The following is a 27,806-nucleotide window of genomic DNA, read 5'->3' on the forward strand; positions in this document are numbered from 1 at the left end:
AACTCCTCCCGGTATTATCTCCTTGTGCTGTGACCTCGTTTCTCACTCTCCACAATACAATGCCTTTCTTGTCCTTTCTTAGGATGCTGCCGCACGTAGGGGCAGGTGCAGCTCCGTAACGTTCTATCTCTTGCTTGGCCTCTGTCAGGATCCCACCCCTGACAGGGACCCTCTGTCTGCAGCTCCGATGTTCCTCCTTCCCCCTGTCTGCCTGACAGGTCCTCTATGGGTCAAACCCAGGCAGCTTCTCTCTCACTTTCTATCCAACCCACCAGTTTTACCCGTGTGTGAGGAGTGCCCTAATAGATAGAAGCAAGGCTCCCCCTGGTGGACTGGAGTGTGAAGTGTAGTGTGTGACTTGTGATACCTGGTCAGGTGAACTCCTTTAGTACTATCAGACGTAATATCACTCCCCCTGGTGGAAGAGCGACATTACTGCAATGACCAGGACTCTGGTGCGCTGCACTATCTTACATGCTGCTGCTATTGTCTGTCAGGTAGAGCGAAAGATGAGTCGGAATCTTACAACCTGCAGTAACCACCGATTGACGAAGCCGCTGCACGACCCGCTCTACCCTCACCTACTGTATCCTCGCCCATCCCTTGTAGACTGTGAGCCCTCGCGGGCAGGGTCCTCTCTCCTCATGTACCATTCCTGACTTGTATTGATTAAGATTATTGTACTTGTTTTTATTATGTATACCCTCCTCACATATAAAGCGCCATGGAATAAATGGTGCTATAATAATAAATAATAATAATAATAATCCATCTTTGTATATGTTACTGTAAAAGTCAGAAGGAAGGTAAAACCTAGGATTTACCGGTCAATCTGGACATTCACCGAGGCCATCGGTAAAAGCTCAAAATGAAAAGTAAAATTGGACTTTTACAGGTGAAGTCTTGGTAAATGTTAACATTTCTCAACAGCGTTGGTAAAAGTCAGAAATATCTGGTGTGAAGATGGAATATCTGACTTTAACCAAGCGCAGTTGGTAAATGTGCACATTTACCACGGCTTCTTGGTAAATGTAGCTGAGAAGGGTGTAATAAAAAGTGTAAGCCACCGCGGGCGAGGAAATGGAGGACAAAGTGGGAAAGGTGTCTGACTAGGCAGATACAGCACCATCATCTGCTGGTCAGAGTCAGAATTCTGTGACTCAAAGTTACTTTTACCAACACATGCTGGTAAATGTAAAGATTTACCAAATCGCCCAGGTAAAAGTCCAAAATCGTTCGTTTATATGGAATACATCTGACTTTTACCTGACTGTTGAGAAATGTTAACATTTACCAAGACTTCACCGGTAAAAGTCCAATTTTACTTTTCATTTTGAGCTTTTACCTACGGCCTCGGTGACTGTCCAGATTGACCGGTTAATCCTAGGTTTTACCGTCCTTCTGACTTTTACAGTAACATATATATGCTGTGCATAGGAGACATCATAGCAGATGGGCTCTACCCACCAGCTCAGAGTAAACTGAGAATTGGAGAGAGTTAAGAGGGTCAAAGTAGTGAAAAATGCAGGAAACAGGTCATGTAATGGTCAGAAACAGTATTGTTCCGCATGTACGTAGAAACATACAACAGTCTATTCTGAGAAGATGCCTGAAATGATAGGTATGCCTTAATTGTTCTTGTCACAAAATGCATAGAACACGTAACTTGAGAAATATTTCAGCCATTCTCATTTTTGTTAACGTCAGAAGAAATGTATTCTAATAATGCTGTATCTATATGAACAATGAGATACAACATAAGCTGTGGTTTTCAGAGAACACTCATTTATTCATGAAAGACTAAATACTGAAGTGAGGTCCCAGAGATTTGGAGAACCAGCAATTACCATCCTTTATTCAAGAGATAAAGAAGGACCTGAGACATTTGTGTCCAATTCTGGTTTTGAAATCAAGATACAATAACCCATATTTTTCAAAAATGGCGTAATTTGTCCCAAATCTTTAAATGGGTAACCACTAGTGATGAGCGAATATACTCGTTACTCGAGATTTCCGCTCGGGTGTCCTCCGAGTATTTTTTAGTGCTCGGAGATTTAGTTTTCATCGCTGCAGATGAATGATTTACATCTGTTAGCCAGCATAAGTACATGTGGGGGTTGCCTGGTTGCTAGGGAATCCCCACATGTACTTATGCTGGCTAACAGATGTAAATCAATCAGCTGAGGCAATAAAAACTAAATTTCTGAGCACTAAAAAAATACTCGGAGGACACCCGAGCGTGCTTGGGAAATCTCGAGTAACGAGTATATTCGCTCATCACTAGTAACCACAACTTTTTATTCCTGATAATAGACTTCCTAGTGTTGGGTTTAATAGCCTTGAATCAATGTTTCAAATATTACATGTCAATGCAAATATTTTCTTGTGCAAATTGTTTTTTATGCAAATTAGTTGGTACATTTCTAAAAGTTAGGAAAGAGTATGAGATGTGTCACAGGTTGCACATTATTTTATGGCAGAAAAAACAAATATTACACTCACCTCTCCTCGCCCTCCCCATTCCTCTCTCTCTGTTGTCACTTCCCACTTGGTCCTCTAATACTTTGATTGCTCCTCTTTGGTCTTTTTCACATTCGAGGTCTTTGGTGCAGCCACTGACTAAGACTTACGTGGTTACATGGGGCATGACTCACGTCATTGGTGTCATTGATGTGTGTCATACCCATGTAACCATGTAGGAAGCAAAGCACATCATTAAAGTCAATTATACCGTGACCTATGTGCCAGAGAGAGACCTATTCAGCTACAGCGCTGGAACATCCAGAATCAGAAGAAAGAGAAGAGGAGCAATTGGGGGACTAGGGGGCAGAGGCAACCGTAGGACAGTTATGAGAAGGACGAACGAATGGTGAGTATAATAGTATATCTTTCTTTTAACCTCTTTTAGGTCCCTGGAATCCAGCAATATCTGACCAGCACCATTTTGCTAGATACATTTAATTCCCAATATTATTTGGGAAATTCATAGCAAAAACAGTGAAAAATGGTAATTTGTGGCAAAATGTTTTTGCAGATGCAGTGATAAATGTTCACCAAAGTGGTTGCACAATAAAAGTGTTCTTATCTGATGGTGCGGTGCACATTTTGTATGTTCATACAAGGTGAGACATATATCATCTTGTTTCTAACAGCCATATTTAACTACGACTAGATTACCCATAGACTCAAAAAGATTTTTTATAATATTAAATCTGTATCTTCTCCCTTTCAGTTTCATTCCATTGCTTCTCGTGTTTCCATATGCATATGAGAATAAGGACAATCCCTCTACACTGTGACATCCCTTCAGATATTTGTAGATATTAAGTCTCCTCTTAGCCTTCTTTTTTGCAAGCTAAAAATTCCCAGCTCCTTTAACCGTTCCTTGTAGGACATACAGTACTTTGCAGTCCGCTTACCATCCTGGTAGATCGTCTCTGAACTTGCTCCAGTTTTTCTATGTCTTTTTGAAAATGTGGTGCTCAGAACTGGACACAGTATTCTAGATGAGGTCTGACCAACGAGGAGTAGAAGGGGATAATTACGTCATGCGATATAGACTCTATGCATCTCTTAATACATCCCAGAACTATGTTTGCCTACTTTGCTGCTGCATAACACTGTTGACTCATGTGCAGTCTGTGATCTATTAGTATTTCCAAGTGGAGCGCCCGCTAGGGCCATGGGGTACTCGGGCCGGGTCTGACGGTTTTAAAGGGGTGGTTACGGCAGCAGTGATCCAGTCTGTGGCCTTGGGGGTCCAATAAATGTGAATATTAAAGGGGAATAAAGTTTATGGGGAGATTGTTCGTGACACCATCCATGGTGTTTGGCAAAGATAATATGGCCGATGCTGCAGTTTAGATCCACTGGGGCAGTTGGTGATGCAGCAGAGTTGGTACAGCTCTCCAGGGCAGATATAGGGTTAAAGTCAATGTTGGTGAATGTCATGATGCAGGGCAGGTGACGCAGTAATAATTCAGAAGACACAGCAGGGTGCAGTTTCTACAGTTTACTCACAGTTCTTATAGGCAGTCCCCAGCCAGGTGCTGTGTCCTCCAGATTTGTGGCCCAGCCAGCTCTCAGATAATTTGGAGTACACTTTACCAGGACCCCTTCTTATGTTCCTTTCCTGGCAATCTCACTGTGCTGGCTTCCGCGTCTCCTGCCCTGCATCTTCACACACAGTGTCCCAAGACAGCAGCCTTGGGTCTTGTCGGGCGACTCTCTCTGTTGGTCCCCTGGATCCTGTATGGCTGCCTTTTCGGCGAATGTGTGTGGCTGTGGCACATACAGATGCCACAGCCTCTGGTTTGCTAGCTGAGCCTTGTAGTTCTCTACTAGTCTGGAGGCCGGTTCCCCCACCGCGACCTGGTCCCGCCACCCAACTACGGTCGGCGTGGATTCGTGCCCCACAGGCGGATTTATCACTATCCATGCCCCTAGGACCCCTTCTTCCTCTCTCTCTGTTCTCTGAAACTTCTTTCTATCCTCCTTGTTCTTTTGCTCTGTTCTCTGGTGCTGGGACGAGCTCCTCACTACTCAAGTCCCCAGCTCCAACTCTCTAACTCTCTCACTAACTAACTCCTCCCTCCTGTTTCCATGACAACACTCTCTCCACTTACACCCTCTATTTAGTTCGCTTCAGGCCTATAGAGGTCTAGTGTTGGATGCTAGTGTGTGGGTACTGGTTAGTGTCCCCTCGTTACCCAAGAGCGGAGTACCACACCTCTGGCTAAGGTGCAGTACCTCTGTGGCGACTGGACCCTCAGGAGTGCCACACAAGTCTTTTTCAGATGTGCTGTTGCTTAGTTCTATTCCTCCCATTCTGTAGATGTCATTTTCATTTTTCTTACCCCAATGTAGAATCTTGTATTTATCCCTGTGAAATACCATTCTATTAGTTGCTGCCCATTGTTCAAGCTTATCTAGATCCTTCTGAATCCTCTCTCTGTCTTCTCTAGCTTTGCATCATCTTCAAACTTGATTAGTTCACCTTCAGTTCCCTTATCTGGATCATTTATAAAAATGTTGAGCAACACTGGGGCCAGGAAAGAGCCTTGTGGTACCTCACTTGAAACACTCTTCCAATTGGGTATGCAACAATTTATTACCACTCTTTGAGTACAATCACTGAGCCAAATATGAATCCACCTAACTATAGCCTTGTCAATCCCATACTTGGTCTTTTTTTCAATAAGGATAGTATAAGATACTTTATCAAATCCTTTGCTTAAGTTGAGAAATACTATATCTACCGCATTTCCCTGATTCACCCAGTCAGTGATTCCATCATAGAAGTAAATTAGATTAGTCTGGCATGCCTTGTTTGCTAGAAACCCATGCCAGCTCTGGTTATTTACTGCATTCTTATCCATGTACTTACATACATGCTGTTTAATAATTTGTTCAAACATTTTCCCTGGTATGCAAGTAAGGCTTACTGGCCTGTAATTTCATGGCTCCACCTTATTTTTTGAAGATAGGAACAACATTCGCCCTTCTCTAATCTTCTGGGACATCTATTCCCAAGGATTTTTTAAAGATTCTGGCTAGGGGTTCTGCAATTTCCTCTGCTATCTCTTTCAGTACCCTGGGATGTAATTCATTTGGACTAGGAGCTTTAGATTCACGTAAATTAGCTAAGAGGTCCCTCACCATCTCTCTGTTTATGGATTACATGGATTCTTTTATTCCTTCGATTGCACATTAAAGATCAGTTGATGTTACACTTGTTTTCTTTCTGTCATAGTAAGAGTATCAATCAAGGGACGCCGATGGTAGGTGGTACTCTGCAAACTCTGGTACAAGCACCTAGCTAATGGTTAACTTCTTGAGAGAGGCAAATCTCTCATGTCCTTGGACCAGATAGCAAATTTCCTAGGTGCCCATCATACATATGGGCAGATAAGTCAGATAATTATTTTACTCACATATTTACTCTGCCACTTGGACAGATGTCTTAGAAACTACCCGCTGTCACCCAGTGCATGCCCGCTCAATTAATCCTCTCATACATCATTTTGTGGTCAAAGATCAAATCATAATCAGTCAATCAAAATGATCAATATTTGTGTTGATCTCATCTTTGTATTGCTTGTGTCTGACTGCTACATGTGGACATAGGGGTGAGCGGGTGTATTGCACATCGCTATGATCTGGGTTACGGAGGAAAGTGAGAAAGTGAGAAAGTGAGATTCACATGGAGGGGATGCGGGCCAGAGATAGCACAGTGCGGTTTGTTGTAGGAAACCTTCATGACATCTCCATGCACTCTTCCTCTATGCCCACTTCCCCTGCTGATTGTCAGTGCAGATCTATATATAGATTGCTTTTTGATGGTAAATATACGTAATTGTGTCAACCTGGTTTTTCATCCTATGCTGAGCAGTTGGGTTATATGCAATTTTATACTATTCTTGGAATTGCTTTGCAGAAACGATTCTTATAATTTATTTGAATATTGGTAAGGAAATCACAGTTCAATGGACTGTTGGAATGTGCCTTTGCCCGCCAAATCTCTGAAAAAGGGGAGAATTTACTGTGATGACAAAAGCCTTAGATGTCCAACTGTCCCCATTCCTGTGCTTCCCTTTGCTCCTGACACAGCAGCCTCCCTTGAATGGGGAAAGAAACTATCTGAATGGCAGTAGATCCATAACGGGCATTTGAAGTCCAGTCTGTTTATATTATTTTGACATTACGATTTGGGATCTCTATTTTTTGGAAATATCTGGTTTGGGGGTGTGTATTGTAGTATGTCAAGCAGATTTTTTTATGGGATTGTTTTTCTTTAAGGATTCATATGTGTTTAGAAATTGTGTTGTGTGGACTATGATTATTTTGTTTTGCGCATAGGGGACGATTTATACCGTTTGTGATGGTTTGCAAGGATGTTGACATAGTCACCTGCCTGGCCATGTGACGTGGCCTCGGTCGTGTCTCCCTGCTCAGTGCCTCTGTCTGTGCACTTCATGGTGGCATGCCTTGTGCACACACGTGCACTCTCCCCTGTTTTTAAAGGGGCAGGATGCATCTTGTATTAAAGGCACCCTCCCCAGTAGGGAGGTGCCTAAGCAATGTTGACTCATTAATAAGCTATTGTGGTATTATTGAGTTGTTAGGTCCCTTGACCCTTGTGTGGCCAGGTCTCAAAATAGAGCCCCTGGTCCTTATGCAGCCAGTGCTCGTACCTGCTTCCCTGGTCCTTGTTCGGCCAGTGCCCGAACCTACTTCCCTGGTCCATGTGTGGCCAGTTTCTGTACCTGCTTTTGTGGTTTTCGTGTGTGGTTAGTTCCTCAACCTGCTCCCCTGGTTTCTGTGTGGCCAGTGCCTTGACCTGCTTCCCTAATCCATGTGTGGTCAGTGCCTACACCTGCTCCCCTGGTTCGCGTGTGGCAAGTTCCTGAACCTGCTGCCCTTGTCCATGTGTCACCAGTGCCTGAACCTAGTCCATATGTGGCCAGTTCATGAACCTGGTCTGTGTATGGCCAGTGCCTGAACCTGGTCCATGTGTGGCCAGTGCTTGAACCTGTTCCATGTGTGGCCAGTGCCTGAACTCGGCCCTCGTGTGGCCATTGCTTGAACCTGTTCCATGTGTGGCCAGTGCCTGAACTCGGCCCTTGTGTGGCCATTGCTTGAACCTGCTACCCTGCTTGGTTAGTGGCCAGTTCCTATACCTGCTCCCCAGTTCCGTGTGTCCCCAGTTCATTAATATGCTCCCCTGGTCCATGTGGGGCCACTGCCTGAACATGCTTGCCTGGTCAGTGAATGCTTAGTGCCTGAGCCTGCTGCCCTGGTCCATGTGATGCCAGTGCCTGAACCTGCTCACCTGGTCTGTGTGAGGCCAGTCCCTGAACTCTGAAACCACATCTGGCAGTCCCTGAACTCTAAAACATCATTCAATTGTCCCTGAACCCTGAAACTGCATCTGGCGATTCCTGAACTCTGAAACCGCAACCTGCAGTCCCTGAACTCTGAAGCCGCACCTTCGGTACCTGAACCGAAACCGCACCTGTGGTATCCCGACCTGTAACCATTCTGTCAGTATGAGAACCTGTCAGAGCCAGTTCCAACATCCGAATCCAGCCCTGGCTGTGAGTCCGCATCAGTATCCACTCTATTTGAGGATCCACAACCTGTGCTGTCTGAACAGAATCCATATTCTGTCTCACCAAGTTGCTCCGAATCCAGTCTGTGCCAGCGTACTTGACCCTCGGAGTCAGCAGCTGCAGTATCGGGGACTGCCTAGGAGTTGTACCTTGCGGCTACCTGCAGCTCAAGCCTGACTTCACCATCAGGAGCTTCAGTAAACACAAGGTAGCCGCTTAGCTACACCCTTTCCTAGGTAGGCCCGGTTCTGTAGCCCAGTGGGTCCACAAGCTATGTATACCACCTGCAATTGTGACATTTCTATGAACAGTAACCTTCCTTTTTATGAACAGTACTCCACTGTCTATGCCCAGTACCCCGTTTTGTAAGCCCAATACATTCCATTTTAAGTACACACCATATTTTCTTTCACCACCCATTACAATGAAAAAGAAACCAGTCTAGACGGGACCCTCTACCTCCAGGGGCATCCTTGAACACACTGCTACGTACACACTTACCATATGGATAACTCATTGCCCTTCCAGGTGCAATTCTTACAGTGACTTACACCAGTAATATTATGATGTATATGTGAGTGCTGATTCCTGGATTTGGTAACTTCTGATGCTCGGTGCCAGTTTTGCCTTGTGTTGTGAATTTGCTTTTTGGCTCCCTCTAGTGGTTACTAGTGATTTGACTCTGGGTATGTCAGTCATCCCTTGTATGCTCACCTGGGCCGTTAGTTCAGGGGTGTTGCTATATAAGCTCCCTGGACCTTCAGTTCAATGCCTGGCAACGTTGTAATCAGAGCTAATCTGTTGTGCTCTTGTCTACTGATCCTGGTTCCTGCTAGATTAAGCTAAGTCTGCTTTCTTGCTTTTTGCTATTTGTTTTTGTTTGCATTTTTGTCCAGCTTGTACATTATCTGTATCCTAACCTTGCTGGAAGTTCTAGGGAGGCTGGAGTTCTCCCCCCGGGCCGTTAGACGGTTCGGGGGTTCTTGAATTTCCAGTGTGGATTTTTGATAGGGTTTTTGTTGACCATATAAGTTATCTTACTACATTCTGCTATTAGTAAGTGGGCCTCTCTTTGCTAAACCTAGTTCATCTCTGTGTTTGTCATTTCCTCTTACCTCACCGTTATTATTTGTGGGGGGCTTGTATCCAACTTTTGGGGTCTATTCTCTGGAGGCAAGAGAGGTCTTTGTTTTCCTCTTCTAGGGGTAGTTAGTCCTCCGGCTGGCGCGAGACATCTAGCGACCAACGTAGGCATGTTCCCCGGCTACTTCTAGTGTTGGCGTTAGGAGTAGATATATGGTCAACCCAGTTACCACTGCCCTATGAGCTGGATTTTTGTACTTCGCAGACTTACTTGTTCCTCTGAGACCCTCGCCATTGGGGTCATAACACCTTGGTTTGGAACATGACCAGAATATATGGCTTTTATGTTAAGTATTCAGCTCTTTTACTAGGTGCATCTAGATACATTTCACTAACATTTCAAATTGTGTTAGAAGAATATCTGTTCGATTTAACATCCCATACACCATAAGTGAGGTGTCACAGTGCGCATCTTACCTGATTCTGACAATCCTGTGTCCAAGTCAGTCCCGCCATGAGAACACAGAACAGGAAGCCAAACCCAATGAAAGCCTGCAGGATAGGAAACAGTTCTTGAAGAAATGATCTAAAAATAACCATATTCGATTCACTTTATGCTTCCAGTTTTCCCCATACTGAGAACGGAGGCAGCTCATGTTCTGTATGATTAAATAACATGTCAGGCCAGAGCGCTCCATGACCGGCATATAAGCGGAGAAAAACCCATGGAGAGCACTCTGCTTCCTATCAAATTACAGGTAAAGAGCTTGGCTAATATTGTCTGCAATGTTCATATAGTGTGACACACCAATCCAGTCCTGTAATGTGACCCCTATAGCATTAACAATTTCATAGCCAATATATAACCATCATTCACAGTATACTGCACGCCGATCAGCCAACGAGCCGTAACATAAAACTGGATCGAAATTTGGAGCATTTTTAGGCCAAGTCAATGCATTGTCATATTCCTCAAGCTATAGCGGAACAAATTTCACAATGTGGTATTGTACATTATCCTGCAGAAAGAGGCCACTACCAGTAAGAGCCATAGAGGCATGTTTTTCGTTTGTCGGAAAGTTTGCCATTTTATATGCCCTTATATTCCATGTTGTACACTTTTAGTTAATTATGTTGATTTTTATTATGTGTAGACTTTTTTTTGCCGTGAGGTCCAGATAGTTTTCTTTCTTGGCCTACTGCCATGAATATTATTTTTTGAGAAATTGTTAAAAGTCAAGGTTAAATTGACTGCGGCAATTGGTGGCGGAAGCTGGTGCTTTATTTTTTGTTATTGTGTAGTTGACAGTGACCGTATGGGGGTATATATACAGTATATTCCATGCATTGTAATACGATACGCTCACTGTGAGTTCCCCAATAACTGGTATAGTAGATGAAGCAGCCGCGGCCTCGTTCATCACTGGTCAGTGGGGTAGATGGTTCCTTCTCGAGTTGGATTTATTCCATCTGGTGCTCTTGCTTGGCATGTCGCTCAGAATCCTATCGCTTGGCCTGTGGCTCGATTCGATGCTCAGCAAACTCTCGAGATTCGCCAATTAGACCACGTGCACACCTTGAGTTTTTCGCCAGTTTTTATTTGTAAGGCTAGGTTTACATTGCGTTAGGGCAATCCGTTAAGCGCATAGTGCTAGCGGATTGCGCTAACGCAATGTTTCTTTAGGGTTCGCGTTCATCGTTCCCGCTAGCGCAGATCCCCGATCTGCGCTAGCGAGGACCGGACCTCGGACGCACTTCGGACGCTGCAAGCAGCGTCCGAGGTCCGTCACAAAAGAACGGCACATCGCTAGCGCGTGCCGAAAATGGCATGCGCTAGCGATGCGCTACAGAGACAAATCACATTGCTGTCAATGGGTGCGCTAACGGACCCGTTGCACGGCGTTAATTGCGACAATTTCGCCGTGCAACGCAGTCCGTTAGCGTTAACCCATTAACGCAATGTGAACCTAGCCTAAGCCAGAAGTGGGTAAAAAATGCAGAAGTGTTTTTTTTTATACTTTCCCTTTGATTGTTCCACTCCTGGTTTTGGCTTACAAATACTGATGTAAAAACACAAATACAGAACGTATGAACGTGGCCTAAGGCATTTTTTTTGTTTTTACTTTGCATTTTCACATTATGAAATTAGAACATTGACTTCTTTGTTATATAATCTTGTGCAACACAATAAAGTTTGGAGAACCCTTTATACTTCCATATAACCCCTGTTTGTTGTTCTTTCCAGAGACAAACATTCCCTATTTACAAGGAAGAGACAGTTGTAATACAAGGAAGGCTACTCTGACAAGTCTGTAACAATGTTTAGGTAGGTAGTAAGAGTCAAAGTAGCATCCACATGACACCAGGAGCCAAGGTCTCCCACCGCAACATTTCTCAGAGCATAATACTGATTTTGCTTGGCTGCCATTTTCTCATGATGTGGCCAGGTGCCTGTTCTTCCCCAGGTAAATGATACACACACCCAGTCATCTGGGCTGTATTAACCTACTGTATGTCTGGCTCTTGGCATTGCAGATATTTAGGACCCCCATGTTAATCTTTGAATCCACTATCCACAATCCACTCTGACAGCCTGACCTTGGGAAGTACTAGACCGCACGGCCTTATTCACACTTTATGGATCTCCTTAAGATTTCTATTCACATTACTTCTTACATTTTTATTGTGATATTTTATTGTTAAACTCTTCAGGAGGTTTTTTATTTGATGACTGTTTTGGTTGCCCTCAGCGGCCTGGCCTGTAATTTTCATGGAGGTGTACAGGAACAGGCAGCATGACGTCACAACTAGAGGGGGGTATGGATCATTTTTTGGCACCTGATCCAGTGGCCACTTCAGTAATGTATGTTTGCCGGAAGGGAGCCCTGAGAATTGTCTACTACCTGCCGGCGTCTGCAGCTCTTCTTTATATCAGTCAGCCTGGTGCGACGTCACATACATGTCACACCACAATGATGACATCCCAACAGGCCAGCTAGTTAAAAGAAGAGCTGTGGATGGCAGCAAGCATGGCCAATGTTCCAGGTCCTGCAATTCGATTTACATTAACTCTAGTCGCGACCCTAATCGTGTACTATTGCTCTGATAGGTTCAGTATATACAGCTGTGGCAAAAATTAAGAGACCACTGCACAGTTTTCTATAACTCACCATCTCTACATGTCTGACAGCCATTCCATTCCACTGTCAGTTGAATTCCAACCAGAGTACACCTCATTCTACTTCTGATTAGGTGATCAAGATGAATGCCAAGACGCATGAAAGCTGTGATTAAAAATCATGGTTGTTCCACCAAATATTGATTTCTGAACTCCTCCTGAGTTAAAACATTAGTATTGTTGTTTCTAAATGAATAAGAACTTGTTTTCTTTGCATTATTTGAGCTCTGAATGCACTGTTTCTTTTTTATTATTTTAGTGAATTTTCATTTGCTGCAAAAAAATACACAATTTTTAGCTTTGTATTTCAGAGACATGTTGTCAGTAGCTTATAGAATAAAACAAAAATGTACAATGTACGTTTTACGCAAACATATACCTATAAAGAGAAAAATCAGAAACTGAAAATGTTAAAGTGGTCTCTCAATTTTTGCCAGAGTTATATGTGCAAGTATTGCTATGGCGCTAGGGTGCAGGTAACAATAAATCAGCAACAAATAATGTCAGCCCCCTAGTCCATGCAGACCCCTTTATGAATAATACATCTCCCTGCCATTCATCCACATCACATGTAACAGGTCAGCTTCTTCCATTGTTCCAAGGTCATATCGTTGTCTTTTCCGGCAGCAGATAAGGAGAGGCATAGGTACTCCAACCATTTTGCAGTGTCGCTGTCCCATGCACAGAAAGCTGCCTAGCGCAGTGTGTTCTGACACCTTTCTATCATAAGCAGGATTAACGTTTGCAGTCCTTTATGATACCATAGCTGGGTTGGACCAGACAGGCTAGCCTTTACTCTCCACCATGACCCTTGGCCATGTTGGCAGTTCACTAGTTGTCATTCATTGAACCATGTTTGGTAGGTTCTAACTACCGCATATCAGGAACACTCCCCAAGACCTTCTGTTTTTGAGATGCTCTGACCCAGTTACTCAGATTCTTGCAATTGAACATTTTTTTCCTATTTCACATCAACTTAAAGTACTCAAAGTACTGACTGTTCATTTCCGACCTAATCGATTCAACCCTGCAAGCGCCATGATTATGAGGCATAGTTGCCAACTGTTCATGATTTACTGGGACAACTGGGCCAATAGGAGGGCAAGGTTTAACCTTACCCAAAAAAAAGTGTGGGTCCCGGGGTGCACATAGAAAGGCAGGAATAGGATAAGGGTTGGGCTTAAGCCAGGGACGGACACAAAGAGAAGAGGGCCCCTGTGCAAGAACACTATATGGGTCCTTTGCTGTCCTATTGCTCTCCATAGTGGACCCCTTTATGAGTCTGTAACAGAAGCTGCTTGCTGCTTTGAAGCTGGAAGTGTCACCTTACCTCTTGGGCCCCTGTGAGGACGCATGGGCTTGTCCAATGGTATGCCCGCACCACAGGTCAAGAAATGTTGGCAATCATACAAGACCTAATTAATGTAATACACGACACCCTTATATTACTTAGTAAAACAAGTCATGTAGTATATGCAATATGTGATACTGTTAACGAGAGATACAAGGTGATCATGGGAGATTGAAAATTACATTATTGTTTTATTACTTATCATACATATATTACTATTTGCAGTATATTCTATCTTGGTAGGATTCCCTACGTCTTACAGCCCACAGTGAATTACATAACATTGTTTGTTCCTTATTATTTTGGGCTTTCCCCTATGATACAAGTGCAGGTAAGTTGTATATGCTGACACCTAGTGTTTATTGTAAGTGTTGCAAGTTGACTCAGATACAAATATAAAAAATAAAGAAGGCTCCAAACTACACCAAGCTGACATACTGTATTATAATAATCAAGCTTGTACAATTGATGGTGAATTTATTTTGCATTTAATTTGACAGCACAATTAATCTAAAAGACATTAAAAACTATATTCATCGGGCCTGTGATAATTTTTTGTTTTTTTAGTTTCTGCCTCTTTCTGTTTCCGGTAGCGCAAAATAGCCTGTTATAAGTCCATTCTGTACCAGTGTTTCTCAAAAGTAGTGTTCAGTCTTGGGCTCAAAAGATAGATTGTAGCTCCGGCATACCTGCACTCTCCTCCCCCCACTAGGGATGCTGGCTCACTCACTGCCAAGGCCCCCATCCCGCACCTCCTCCTCCTTTGTTGTCGACGGCAGCCCGGGGTAAGTGCACCACACGAACCTCGGGCACTGTTCTTAAGGCGCGCGCACGCTCCCTCCCTCTTAAAGGGTCTGCGTGCGCAGTCCTAAAGTGCCTCCAGTGAGTTAGTTTCTACTAGTGTCTGTCTGTCCCCAACCTTTTTGCTAGTACTTGCCTTGTCAGTCTGTATTACAGCAAGATTTGCCAGCACCTGCTGAGCCAAACTGTACACCAGCCGGATCCGCCAGCACTTGCCATGTCAATCTGAATATCAGCCAGACCCACCAGCACCTGCCGTGCCAGTCTGTACATGAGCCGGATCCACCAGCTCCTGCCGTACCAATCTGTATATCAGCTGGTCCTGCCTGCACCTGCCGTGCCAGCCTGTACATCAGTCGGTCCCATCAGAGTTTGCCATGCCAACCGGTGTATCAGCCGTACCAGTCTGCACCTGCCAGTGCCTGCCTGCATCAGTTGTCCTCCCCTTTGAGGCCATTCCAACTATCCGTCTCTTGGGAGTCTGACGTGAAGTAGCACCTGGTCTTCATCGGGAACCAAGCCTAACCCCACTATGGGGCTCTAGTGAAAAGTCAGGTGCTTACCTAGTCAAAAGTCTCCAGGCTCTCCTCAGACCACGACACTGTGGTTTCCACCACTCCTGTTACATTGATGAGGTCCAGAATAATGGTTGAAAAAAAAATGTTTATTTAAAACATCTCTAAATCACAATGAGTTTTGGTGATCCAGCACAGAGATAAACAGTCTGAAACGCATTGTGACTTTTCACCTTTATTCTGGTCCTCCTCATCCATCTTTTGAGCCCAAAACTGCCCACTACTTTGGAGAAAGGCTGGTACCCAGTCTGCTGGGTACGTCTGGGTATTTGCCTCCAGTAGGCGTATGCACTCAAACATTATGCATGACAGAGCGCACGATGAGTGACTCCGTCTGCACCATTATAGTCAATGGCCCCGTCGGCACATATGTGCGAATCACATTTTGTGGGTGGTTTGGATGTAAGCCCTGACAGGGCACGCAGTGTGAAGCACCCTTATCAGAGGTAGCAACAAAGCAACTAGATTATTGAAGAAGTTGATTGCACTCCAGACACAACTGGAAGTTGAAGACTGGAGAGTGGAATAGAAAGGAAGGCCTACTATGGGGTTATCGTACAGTGTTGAGCCATCAAGCAGTGTGGGAGCAACTAAGGGGCCATTAAACAGTGTGGGATTTACTAAGGAGCCCTCATACAGTGTGGGAGCCTGTTATGATCCCAATGGCAGGGGACCTCAAAGATTACAGCAAAGTCTGCAAAACATAAATACAAGCTCATAGGGAAGTGGTAACTAGGCTGACCATATACCTGATCCTAGCGCAAACACTAACAGCAGCCGGGGAACGTGCCTACGTTGATTCTAGACGTCTCGCGCCAGCCGAAGAACTAACTACCCCTATCAGGGAAAATAAGACCTCTCTTGCCTCCAGAGAAAAGACCCCAAAGTAATACAAGCCCCCAACAAATAATAACGGTGAGGTAAGAAGAAAAGACAAACGTAAGAATGAACTAGATTTAGCAAAGAGAGGCCCACTGACTAATAGCAGAATATAGTAAGAAGACTTATATGGTCAGCAAAAAACCCTGCAAAATATCCACGCTGAATATCCAAGAACCCCCAAACCGACTAACGGTGTGGGGGGAGAATATCAGCCTCCCTAGAGCTTCCAGCAATAACAGGAATCACATATTGTACAAGCTGGACAAAAAATATGAACAATGCAAATGATCAAGAGTACGAAAGCAGGACTTAGCTTATCTTGCAAAGAACCAGGACCTGAAGACAGGAGCAAACAGAAGTGAACTGATTACAACGAAGCCAGGCACTGGACTGAGAATCCAGGAAGTTTAAATAGCAACACCCCAGGTCTAACGAAGCAGGTGAGCACAAACCTGGTAAAAGACAATCCAAGTGCCAAATCACTAGTGACCACAAGAGGGAGCCAAAATGTATAGTTCACAACAGTACCCCCCCTTTAAGGAGGGTTCACCGAACCCTCACCAAGACCACCAGGGCGACCAGGATGAGCAGCGTGGAAGGCACGAACCAAATCGGCCGCATGAACATCAGAGGCAGCCACCCAGGAATTATCCTCCTGACCATAGCCCTTCCATTTGACCAAATACTGGAGCCTCCGTCTAGAGAGACGAGAATCCAAGATCTTCTCCACCACGTAGTCCAACTCGCCCTCAACCAACACCGGAGCAGGAGGCTCAACAGCAGGAACCACAGGCACAACGTACCGCCGTAACAAAGACCTATGGAACACGTTGTGAATGGCAAACGACACCGGAAGATCCAAACGAAAAGAAACCGGGTTAAGAACTTCCAAAATTTTATAAGGACCAATAAAGCGAGGCTTAAACTTAGGAGAGGAAACCTTCAGAGGGACATACCGAGAAGACAACCAAACCAAATCCCCAACACGAAGTCGGGGGCCCACACCGCGGCGGCGGTTGGCAAAACGCTGAGCCTTCTCCTGTGACAACTTCAAGTTGTCCACCACATGATTCCAAATCCGCTGCAACCTATCCACCACGGAATCCACCCCAGGACAGTCAGAAGACTCAACATGACCCGAGGAGAAACGAGGATGAAAACCAGAGTTGCAGTAGAATGGTGAAACCAAAGTAGCGGAACTAGCCCGATTATTAAGGGCAAACTCCGCCAATGGCAAGAAGGTCACCCAATCATCCTGGTCCGCAGAAACAAAACATCTCAAATAAGCCTCCAGTGTCTGATTAGTTCGCTCCATTTGACCATTAGTCTGAGGATGGAAGGCAGATGAAAATGACAAATCAATGCCCATCTTAGCACAAAAAGATCGCCAGAATCTGGACACAAACTGGGATCCTCTGTCGGACACGATATTCTCCGGAATGCCGTGCAAACGAACCACATTCTGAAAAAAAAAAGGAACCAGATTGGAAGAGGAAGGCAACTTAGGCAAGGGTACCAAATGGACCATCTTGGAAAAACGATCACACACCACCCAGATGACAGACATTCCCCGAGACACCGGAAGATCAGAAATGAAATCCATGGAAATGTGCGTCCAAGGCCTCTTCGGGACGGGCAAGGGCAAAAGCAACCCGCTAGCACGAGAACAACAAGGCTTAGCCCGAGCACAAGTCCCACAGGACTGCACAAATGACCGCACATCCCGTGACAAGGAAGGCCACCAAAAGGACCTAGCCACCAAATCTCGGGTACCAAAAATTCCCGGATGCCCTGCCAACACCGAGGAATGAACCTCGGAAATGACTCTGCTGGTCCATTTATCAGGAACAAACAGTCTGTCGGGTGGACACGAGTCAAGTCTACCAGCCTGAAATCTCTGCAACACACGTCGCAAATCCGGAGATATGGCCGACACGATCACTCCCTCTTTAAGAATACCAGCTGGCTCTGAGACTCCAGGAGAGTCAGGCACAAAGCTCCTAGAGAGAGCATCAGCCTTAACATTCTTCGAACCAGGCAGGTATGAGACCACAAAGTCAAAACGAGAGAAAAACAATGACCAACGAGCCTGTCTAGGATTCAGGCGCTTAGCAGACTCGAGATACATCAGATTTTTGTGATCAGTCAAGACCACCACACGATGCTTAGCACCCTCGAGCCAATGACGCCACTCCTCAAATGCCCACTTCATGGCCAACAACTCCCGATTACCAACATCATAGTTCCGCTCAGCAGGTGAAAACTTCCTAGAGAAAAAGGCACATGGTCTCATCACAGAACAACCAGAGCCTCTCTGCGACAAAACAGCCCCAGCACCGATCTCAGAAGCATCCACTTCAACCTGAAAGGGAAGTGAGACATCAGGCTGGCACAAAACAGGCGCCGAAGTAAACCGGCGCTTCAGCTCCTGGAAGGCCTCCACGGCTGCAGGAGCCCAATTAGCCACATCAGAACCTTTCTTGGTCATATCCGTCAAAGGTTTAACAACGCTAGAAAAATTAGCGATAAAGCGACGGTAGAAATTAGCGAACCCCAAGAACTTCTGAAGACTCTTAACAGACGTGGGCTGAGTCCAATCATGAATAGCTCGGACCTTGACTGGGTCCATCTCCACGGCAGAAGGGGAGAAAATAAAACCCAAAAAGGAAACCTTCTGCACTCCAAAGAGACACTTTGAGCCCTTCACAAACAAAGCGTTATCACGCAAAACCTGAAACACCATCCTGACCTGCTTTACATGAGAATCCCAATCATCCGAGAAAACTAGAATATCATCAAGATACACAATCAAAAATTTATCCAGATACTTCCGGAAGATATCATGCATAAAGGACTGAAACACTGAAGGGGCATTAGAGAGCCCAAAGGGCATCACCAAGTATTCAAAATGACCTTCGGGCGTATTGAATGCAGTTTTCCATTCATCTCCCTGCCTAATGCGCACAAGGTTGTACGCACCACGAAGATCTATCTTGGTGAACCACTTGGCGCCCTTAATCCGAGCAAACAAGTCTGACAATAGCGGCAACGGATACTGAAACTTAACAGTGATTTTATTCAGAAGCCGATAGTCTATACAAGGTCTCAAAGACCCGTCTTTCTTGGCCACAAAAAAGAATCCCGCACCGAGAGGGGAAGAGGATGGACGAATATGCCCCTTCTCCAAAGACTCCTTGACATAAGAACGCATCGCGGCATGCTCGGGTACAGACAAATTAAATAATCGTCCCTTAGGAAATTTACTGCTAGGAATCAAATCTATAGCGCAGTCACAGTCCCTATGAGGAGGAAGAGCACTGGACCTGGACTCGCTGAATACATCCTGATAGTCACACAAATACTCAGGAACTTCTGAAGGAGTAGAAGTAGCAATAGACACCGGCGAAGAATCGCAATGAATTCCCTGACAACCCCAACTTGAGACAGACATAGCCTTCCAATCCAAAACAGGATTATGGGTCTGTAACCATGGCAGACCTAAAACGACCAAATCATTCATTTTATGCAGAACAAGAAAACGAATCACCTCCCGATGTTCAGGAGTCATGCACATGGTCACTTGTGTCCAATACTGCGGTTTATTTTCCGCCAGTGGCGTAGCATCAATTCCTCTGAGAGGAATCAGAACCTTTAAAGGCTCCAGGACAAAACCGCAGCGCTTGGCAAACGACAAGTCCATAAGACTCAGGGCAGCACCTGAATCCACAAATGCCATAACAGGATAGGAAGACAATGAACAAATTAAAGTCACAGACAAAATAAATAAAGGGCAATCCGTTAAGCGCATAGTGCTAGCGGATTGCGCTAACGCAATGTTTCTTTAGGGTTCGCGTTCATCGTTCCCGCTAGCGCAGATCCCCGATCTGCGCTAGCGAGGACCGGACCTCGGACGCACTTCGGACGCTGCAAGCAGCGTCCGAGATCCGTCACAAAAGAACGGCACATCACTAGCGCGTGCCGAAAATGGCATGCGCTAGCGATGCGCTACAGAGACAAATCACATTGCTGTCAATGGGTGCGCTAACGGACCCGTTGCACGGCGTTAATTGCGACAATTTCGCCGTGCAACGCAGTCCGTTAGCGTTAACCCATTAACGCAATGTGAACCTAGCCTAAGCCAGAAGTGGGTAAAAAATGCAGAAGTGTTTTTTTTTATACTTTCCCTCTGATTGTTCCACTCCTGGTTTTGGCTTACAAATACTGATGTAAAAACACAAATACAGAACGTATGAACGTGGCCTAAGGCATTTTTTTTGTTTTTACTTTGCATTTTCACATTATGAAATTAGAACATTGACTTCTTTGTTATATAATCTTGTGCAACACAATAAAGTTTGGAGAACCCTTTATACTTCCATATAACCCCTGTTTGTTGTTCTTTCCAGAGACAAACATTCCCTATTTACAAGGAAGAGACAGTTGTAATACAAGGAAGGCTACTCTGACAAGTCTGTAACAATGTTTAGGTAGGTAGTAAGAGTCAAAGTAGCATCCACATGACACCAGGAGCCAAGGTCTCCCACCGCAACATTTCTCAGAGCATAATACTGATTTTGCTTGGCTGCCATTTTCTCATGATGTGGCCAGGTGCCTGTTCTTCCCCAGGTAAATGATACACACACCCAGTCATCTGGGCTGTATTAACCTACTGTATGTCTGGCTCTTGGCATTGCAGATATTTAGGACCCCCATGTTAATCTTTGAATCCACTATCCACAATCCACTCTGACAGCCTGACCTTGGGAAGTACTAGACCGCACGGCCTTATTCACACTTTATGGATCTCCTTAAGATTTCTATTCACATTACTTCTTACATTTTTATTGTGATATTTTATTGTTAAACTCTTCAGGAGGTTTTTTATTTGATGACTGTTTTGGTTGCCCTCAGCGGCCTGGCCTGTAATTTTCATGGAGGTGTACAGGAACAGGCAGCATGACGTCACAACTAGAGGGGGGTATGGATCATTTTTTGGCACCTGATCCAGTGGCCACTTCAGTAATGTATGTTTGCCGGAAGGGAGCCCTGAGAATTGTCTACTACCTGCCGGCGTCTGCAGCTCTTCTTTATATCAGTCAGGCTGGTGCGACGTCACATACATGTCACACCACAATGATGACATCCCAACAGGCCAGCTAGTTAAAAGAAGAGCTGTGGATGGCAGCAAGCATGGCCAATGTTCCAGGTCCTGCAATTCGATTTACATTAACTCTAGTCGCGACCCTAATCGTGTACTATTGCTCTGATAGGTTCAGTATATACAGCTGTGGCAAAAATTAAGAGACCACTGCACAGTTTTCTATAACTCACCATCTCTACATGTCTGACAGCCATTCCATTCCACTGTCAGTTGAATTCCAACCAGAGTACACCTCATTCTACTTCTGATTAGGTGATCAAGATGAATGCCAAGACGCATGAAAGCTGTGATTAAAAATCATGGTTGTTCCACCAAATATTGATTTCTGAACTCTTCCTGAGTTAAAACATTAGTATTGTTGTTTCTAAATGAATAAGAACTTGTTTTCTTTGCATTATTTGAGCTCTGAATGCACTGTTTCTTTTTTTATTATTTTAGTGAATTTTCATTTGCTGCAAAAAAATATAAAATTTTTAGCTTTGTATTTCAGAGACATGTTGTCAGTAGCTTATAGAATAAAACAAAAATGTACAATGTACGTTTTACGCAAACATATACCTATAAAGAGAAAAATCAGAAACTGAAAATGTTAAAGTGGTCTCTCAATTTTTGCCAGAGTTATATGTGCAAGTATTGCTATGGCGCTAGGGTGCAGGTAACAATAAATCAGCAACAAATAATGTCAGCCCCCTAGTCCATGCAGACCCCTTTATGAATAATACATCTCCCTGCCATTCATCCACATCACATGTAACAGGTCAGCTTCTTCCATTGTTCCAAGGTCATATCGTTGTCTTTTCCGGCAGCAGATAAGGAGAGGCATAGGTACTCCAACCATTTTGCAGTGTCGCTGTCCCATGCACAGAAAGCTGCCTAGCGCAGTGTGTTCTGACACCTTTCTATCATAAGCAGGATTAACGTTTGCAGTCCTTTATGATACCATAGCTGGGTTGGACCAGACAGGCTAGCCTTTACTCTCCACCATGACCCTTGGCCATGTTGGCAGTTCACTAGTTGTCATTCATTGAACCATGTTTGGTAGGTTCTAACTACCGCATATCAGGAACACTCCCCAAGACCTTCTGTTTTTGAGATGCTCTGACCCAGTTACTCAGATTCTTGCAATTGAACATTTTTTTCCTATTTCACATCAACTTAAAGTACTCAAAGTACTGACTGTTCATTTCCGACCTAATCGATTCAACCCTGCAAGCGCCATGATTATGAGGCATAGTTGCCAACTGTTCATGATTTACTGGGACAACTGGGCCAATAGGAGGGCAAGGTTTAACCTTACCCAAAAAAAAGTGTGGGTCCCGGGGTGCACATAGAAAGGCAGGAATAGGATAAGGGTTGGGCTTAAGCCAGGGACGGACACAAAGAGAAGAGGGCCCCTGTGCAAGAACACTATATGGGTCCTTTGCTGTCCTATTGCTCTCCATAGTGGACCCCTTTATGAGTCTGTAACAGAAGCTGCTTGCTGCTTTGAAGCTGGAAGTGTCACCTTACCTCTTGGGCCCCTGTGAGGACGCATGGGCTTGTCCAATGGTATGCCCGCACCACAGGTCAAGAAATGTTGGCAATCATACAAGAGCTAATTAATGTAATACACGACACCCTTATATTACTTAGTAAAACAAGTCATGTAGTATATGCAATATGTGATACTGTTAACGAGAGATACAAGGTGATCATGGGAGATTGAAAATTACATTATTGTTTTATTACTTATCATACATATATTACTATTTGCAGTATATTCTATCTTGGTAGGATTCCCTACGTCTTACAGCCCACAGTGAATTACATAACATTGTTTGTTCCTTATTATTTTGGGCTTTCCCCTATGATACAAGTGCAGGTAAGTTGTATATGCTGACACCTAGTGTTTATTGTAAGTGTTGCAAGTTGACTCAGATACAAATATAAAAAATATAGAAGGCTCTAAACTACACCAAGCTGACATACTGTATTATAATAATCAAGCTTGTACAATTGATGGTGAATTTATTTTGCATTTAATTTGACAGCACAATTAATCTAAAAGACATTAAAAACTATATTCATCGGGCCTGTGATAATTTTTTGTTTTTTTAGTTTCTGCCTCTTTCTGTTTCCGGTAGCGCAAAATAGCCTGTTATAAGTCCATTCTGTACCAGTGTTTCTCAAAAGTAGTGTTCAGTCTTGGGCTCAAAAGATAGATTGTAGCTCCGGCATACCTGCACTCTCCTCCCCCCACTAGGGATGCTGGCTCACTCACTGCCAAGGCCCCCATCCCGCACCTCCTCCTCCTTTGTTGTCGACGGCAGCCCGGGGTAAGTGCACCACACGAACCTCGGGCACTGTTCTTAAGGCGCGCGCACGCTCCCTCCCTCTTAAAGGGTCTGCGTGCGCAGTCCTAAAGTGCCTCCAGTGAGTTAGTTTCTACTAGTGTCTGTCTGTCCCCAACCTTTTTGCTAGTACTTGCCTTGTCAGTCTGTATTACAGCAAGATTTGCCAGCACCTGCTGAGCCAAACTGTACACCAGCCGGATCCGCCAGCACTTGCCATGTCAATCTGAATATCAGCCAGACCCACCAGCACCTGCCGTGCCAGTCTGTACATGAGCCGGATCCACCAGCTCCTGCCGTACCAATCTGTATATCAGCTGGTCCTGCCTGCACCTGCCGTGCCAGCCTGTACATCAGTCGGTCCCATCAGAGTTTGCCATGCCAACCGGTGTATCAGCCGTACCAGTCTGCACCTGCCAGTGCCTGCCTGCATCAGTTGTCCTCCCCTTTGAGGCCATTCCAACTATCCATCTCTTGGGAGTCTGACGTGAAGTAGCACCTGGTCTTCATCGGGAACCAAGCCTAACCCCACTATGGGGCTCTAGTGAAAAGTCAGGTGCTTACCTAGTCAAAAGTCTCCAGGCTCTCCTCAGACCACGACACTGTGGTTTCCACCACTCCTGTTACATTGATGAGGTCCAGAATAATGGTTGAAAAAAAAATGTTTATTTAAAACATCTCTAAATCACAATGAGTTTTGGTGATCCAGCACAGAGATAAACAGTCTGAAACGCATTGTGACTTTTCACCTTTATTCTGGTCCTCCTCATCCATCTTTTGAGCCCAAAACTGCCCACTACTTTGGAGAAAGGCTGGTACCCAGTCTGCTGGGTACGTCTGGGTATTTGCCTCCAGTAGGCGTATGCACTCAAACATTATGCATGACAGAGCGCACGATGAGTGACTCCGTCTGCACCATTATAGTCAATGGCCCCGTCGGCACATATGTGCGAATCACATTTTGTGGGTGGTTTGGATGTAAGCCCTGACAGGGCACGCAGTGTGAAGCACCCTTATCAGAGGTAGCAACAAAGCAACTAGATTATTGAAGAAGTTGATTGCACTCCAGACACAACTGGAAGTTGAAGACTGGAGAGTGGAATAGAAAGGAAGGCCTACTATGGGGTTATCGTACAGTGTTGAGCCATCAAGCAGTGTGGGAGCAACTAAGGGGCCATTAAACAGTGTGGGATTTACTAAGGAGCCCTCATACAGTGTGGGAGCCTGTTATGATCCCAATGGCAGGGGACCTCAAAGATTACAGCAAAGTCTGCAAAACATAAATACCAGCTCATAGGGAAGTGGTAACTAGGCTGACCATATACCTGATCCTAGCGCAAACACTAACAGCAGCCGGGGAACGTGCCTACGTTGATTCTAGACGTCTCGCGCCAGCCGGAGAACTAACTACCCCTATCAGGGAAAATAAGACCTCTCTTGCCTCCAGAGAAAAGACCCCAAAGTAATACAAGCCCCCAACAAATAATAACGGTGAGGTAAGAAGAAAAGACAAACGTAAGAATGAACTAGATTTAGCAAAGAGAGGCCCACTGACTAATAGCAGAATATAGTAAGAAGACTTATATGGTCAGCAAAAAACCCTGCAAAATATCCACGCTGAATATCCAAGAACCCCCAAACCGACTAACGGTGTGGGGGGAGAATATCAGCCTCCCTAGAGCTTCCAGCAATAACAGGAATCACATATTGTACAAGCTGGACAAAAAATATGAACAATGCAAATGATCAAGAGTACGAAAGCAGGACTTAGCTTATCTTGCAAAGAACCAGGACCTGAAGACAGGAGCAAACAGAAGTGAACTGATTACAACGAAGCCAGGCACTGGACTGAGAATCCAGGAAGTTTAAATAGCAACACCCCAGGTCTAACGAAGCAGGTGAGCACAAACCTGGTAAAAGACAATCCAAGTGCCAAATCACTAGTGACCACAAGAGGGAGCCAAAATGTATAGTTCACAACAGTACCCCCCCTTTAAGGAGGATTCACCGAACCCTCACCAAGACCACCAGGGCGACCAGGATGAGCAGCGTGGAAGGCACGAACCAAATCGGCCGCATGAACATCAGAGGCAGCCACCCAGGAATTATCCTCCTGACCATAGCCCTTCCATTTGACCAAATACTGGAGCCTCCGTCTAGAGAGACGAGAATCCAAGATCTTCTCCACCACGTAGTCCAACTCGCCCTCAACCAACACCGGAGCAGGAGGCTCAACAGCAGGAACCACAGGCACAACGTACCGCCGTAACAAAGACCTATGGAACACGTTGTGAATGGCAAACGACACCGGAAGATCCAAACGAAAAGAAACCGGGTTAAGAACTTCCAAAATTTTATAAGGACCAATAAAGCGAGGCTTAAACTTAGGAGAGGAAACCTTCAGAGGGACATACCGAGAAGACAACCAAACCAAATCCCCAACACGAAGTCGGGGGCCCACACCGCGGCGGCGGTTGGCAAAACGCTGAGCCTTCTCCTGTGACAACTTCAAGTTGTCCACCACATGATTCCAAATCCGCTGCAACCTATCCACCACGGAATCCACCCCAGGACAGTCAGAAGACTCAACATGACCCGAGGAGAAACGAGGATGAAAACCAGAGTTGCAGAAGAATGGTGAAACCAAAGTAGCGGAACTAGCCCGATTATTAAGGGCAAACTCCGCCAATGGCAAGAAGGTCACCCAATCATCCTGGTCCGCAGAAACAAAACATCTCAAATAAGCCTCCAGTGTCTGATTAGTTCGCTCCATTTGACCATTAGTCTGAGGATGGAAGGCAGATGAAAATGACAAATCAATGCCCATCTTAGCACAAAAAGATCGCCAGAATCTGGACACAAACTGGGATCCTCTGTCGGACACGATATTCTCCGGAATGCCGTGCAAACGAACCACATTCTGAAAAAAAAAAGGAACCAGATTGGAAGAGGAAGGCAACTTAGGCAAGGGTACCAAATGGACCATCTTGGAAAAACGATCACACACCACCCAGATGACAGACATTCCCCGAGACACCGGAAGATCAGAAATGAAATCCATGGAAATGTGCGTCCAAGGCCTCTTCGGGACGGGCAAGGGCAAAAGCAACCCGCTAGCACGAGAACAACAAGGCTTAGCCCGAGCACAAGTCCCACAGGACTGCACAAATGACCGCACATCCCGTGACAAGGAAGGCCACCAAAAGGACCTAGCCACCAAATCTCGGGTACCAAAAATTCCCGGATGCCCTGCCAACACCGAGGAATGAACCTCGGAAATGACTCTGCTGGTCCATTTATCAGGAACAAACAGTCTGTCGGGTGGACACGAGTCAAGTCTACCAGCCTGAAATCTCTGCAACACACGTCGCAAATCCGGAGATATGGCCGACACGATCACTCCCTCTTTAAGAATACCAGCTGGCTCTGAGACTCCAGGAGAGTCAGGCACAAAGCTCCTAGAGAGAGCATCAGCCTTAACATTCTTCGAACCAGGCAGGTATGAGACCACAAAGTCAAAACGAGAGAAAAACAATGACCAACGAGCCTGTCTAGGATTCAGGCGCTTAGCAGACTCGAGATACATCAGATTTTTGTGATCAGTCAAGACCACCACACGATGCTTAGCACCCTCGAGCCAATGACGCCACTCCTCAAATGCCCACTTCATGGCCAACAACTCCCGATTACCAACATCATAGTTCCGCTCAGCAGGTGAAAACTTCCTAGAGAAAAAGGCACATGGTCTCATCACAGAACAACCAGAGCCTCTCTGCGACAAAACAGCCCCAGCACCGATCTCAGAAGCATCCACTTCAACCTGAAAGGGAAGTGAGACATCAGGCTGGCACAAAACAGGCGCCGAAGTAAACCGGCGCTTCAGCTCCTGGAAGGCCTCCACGGCTGCAGGAGCCCAATTAGCCACATCAGAACCTTTCTTGGTCATATCCGTCAAAGGTTTAACAACGCTAGAAAAATTAGCGATAAAGCGACGGTAGAAATTAGCGAACCCCAAGAACTTCTGAAGACTCTTAACAGACGTGGGCTGAGTCCAATCATGAATAGCTCGGACCTTGACTGGGTCCATCTCCACGGCAGAAGGGGAGAAAATAAAACCCAAAAAGGAAACCTTCTGCACTCCAAAGAGACACTTTGAGCCCTTCACAAACAAAGCGTTATCACGCAAAACCTGAAACACCATCCTGACCTGCTTTACATGAGAATCCCAATCATCCGAGAAAACTAGAATATCATCAAGATACACAATCAAAAATTTATCCAGATACTTCCGGAAGATATCATGCATAAAGGACTGAAACACTGAAGGGGCATTA

The 27,806-nt window shown here is 45.1% G+C and overlaps 1 protein-coding gene across 1 annotated transcript in view; it reads right to left on the reverse strand.

Annotated features, from left to right (window-relative positions):
- TSPAN32 (tetraspanin 32) overlaps nt 1–27,806 on the reverse strand; it is a 128,258-nt gene that overhangs the window by 36,380 nt on the left and 64,072 nt on the right. The window contains exon 4 of the mRNA XM_077292687.1: nt 9,672–9,746. Coding sequence (XP_077148802.1) covers nt 9,672–9,746 — 75 coding nt within the window. The remainder of the gene's footprint in view (nt 1–9,671; nt 9,747–27,806) is intronic.

Source organism: Ranitomeya variabilis, chromosome 2, assembly GCF_051348905.1.
Source record: "Ranitomeya variabilis isolate aRanVar5 chromosome 2, aRanVar5.hap1, whole genome shotgun sequence".
NCBI lineage: Eukaryota > Metazoa > Chordata > Amphibia > Anura > Dendrobatidae > Ranitomeya > Ranitomeya variabilis.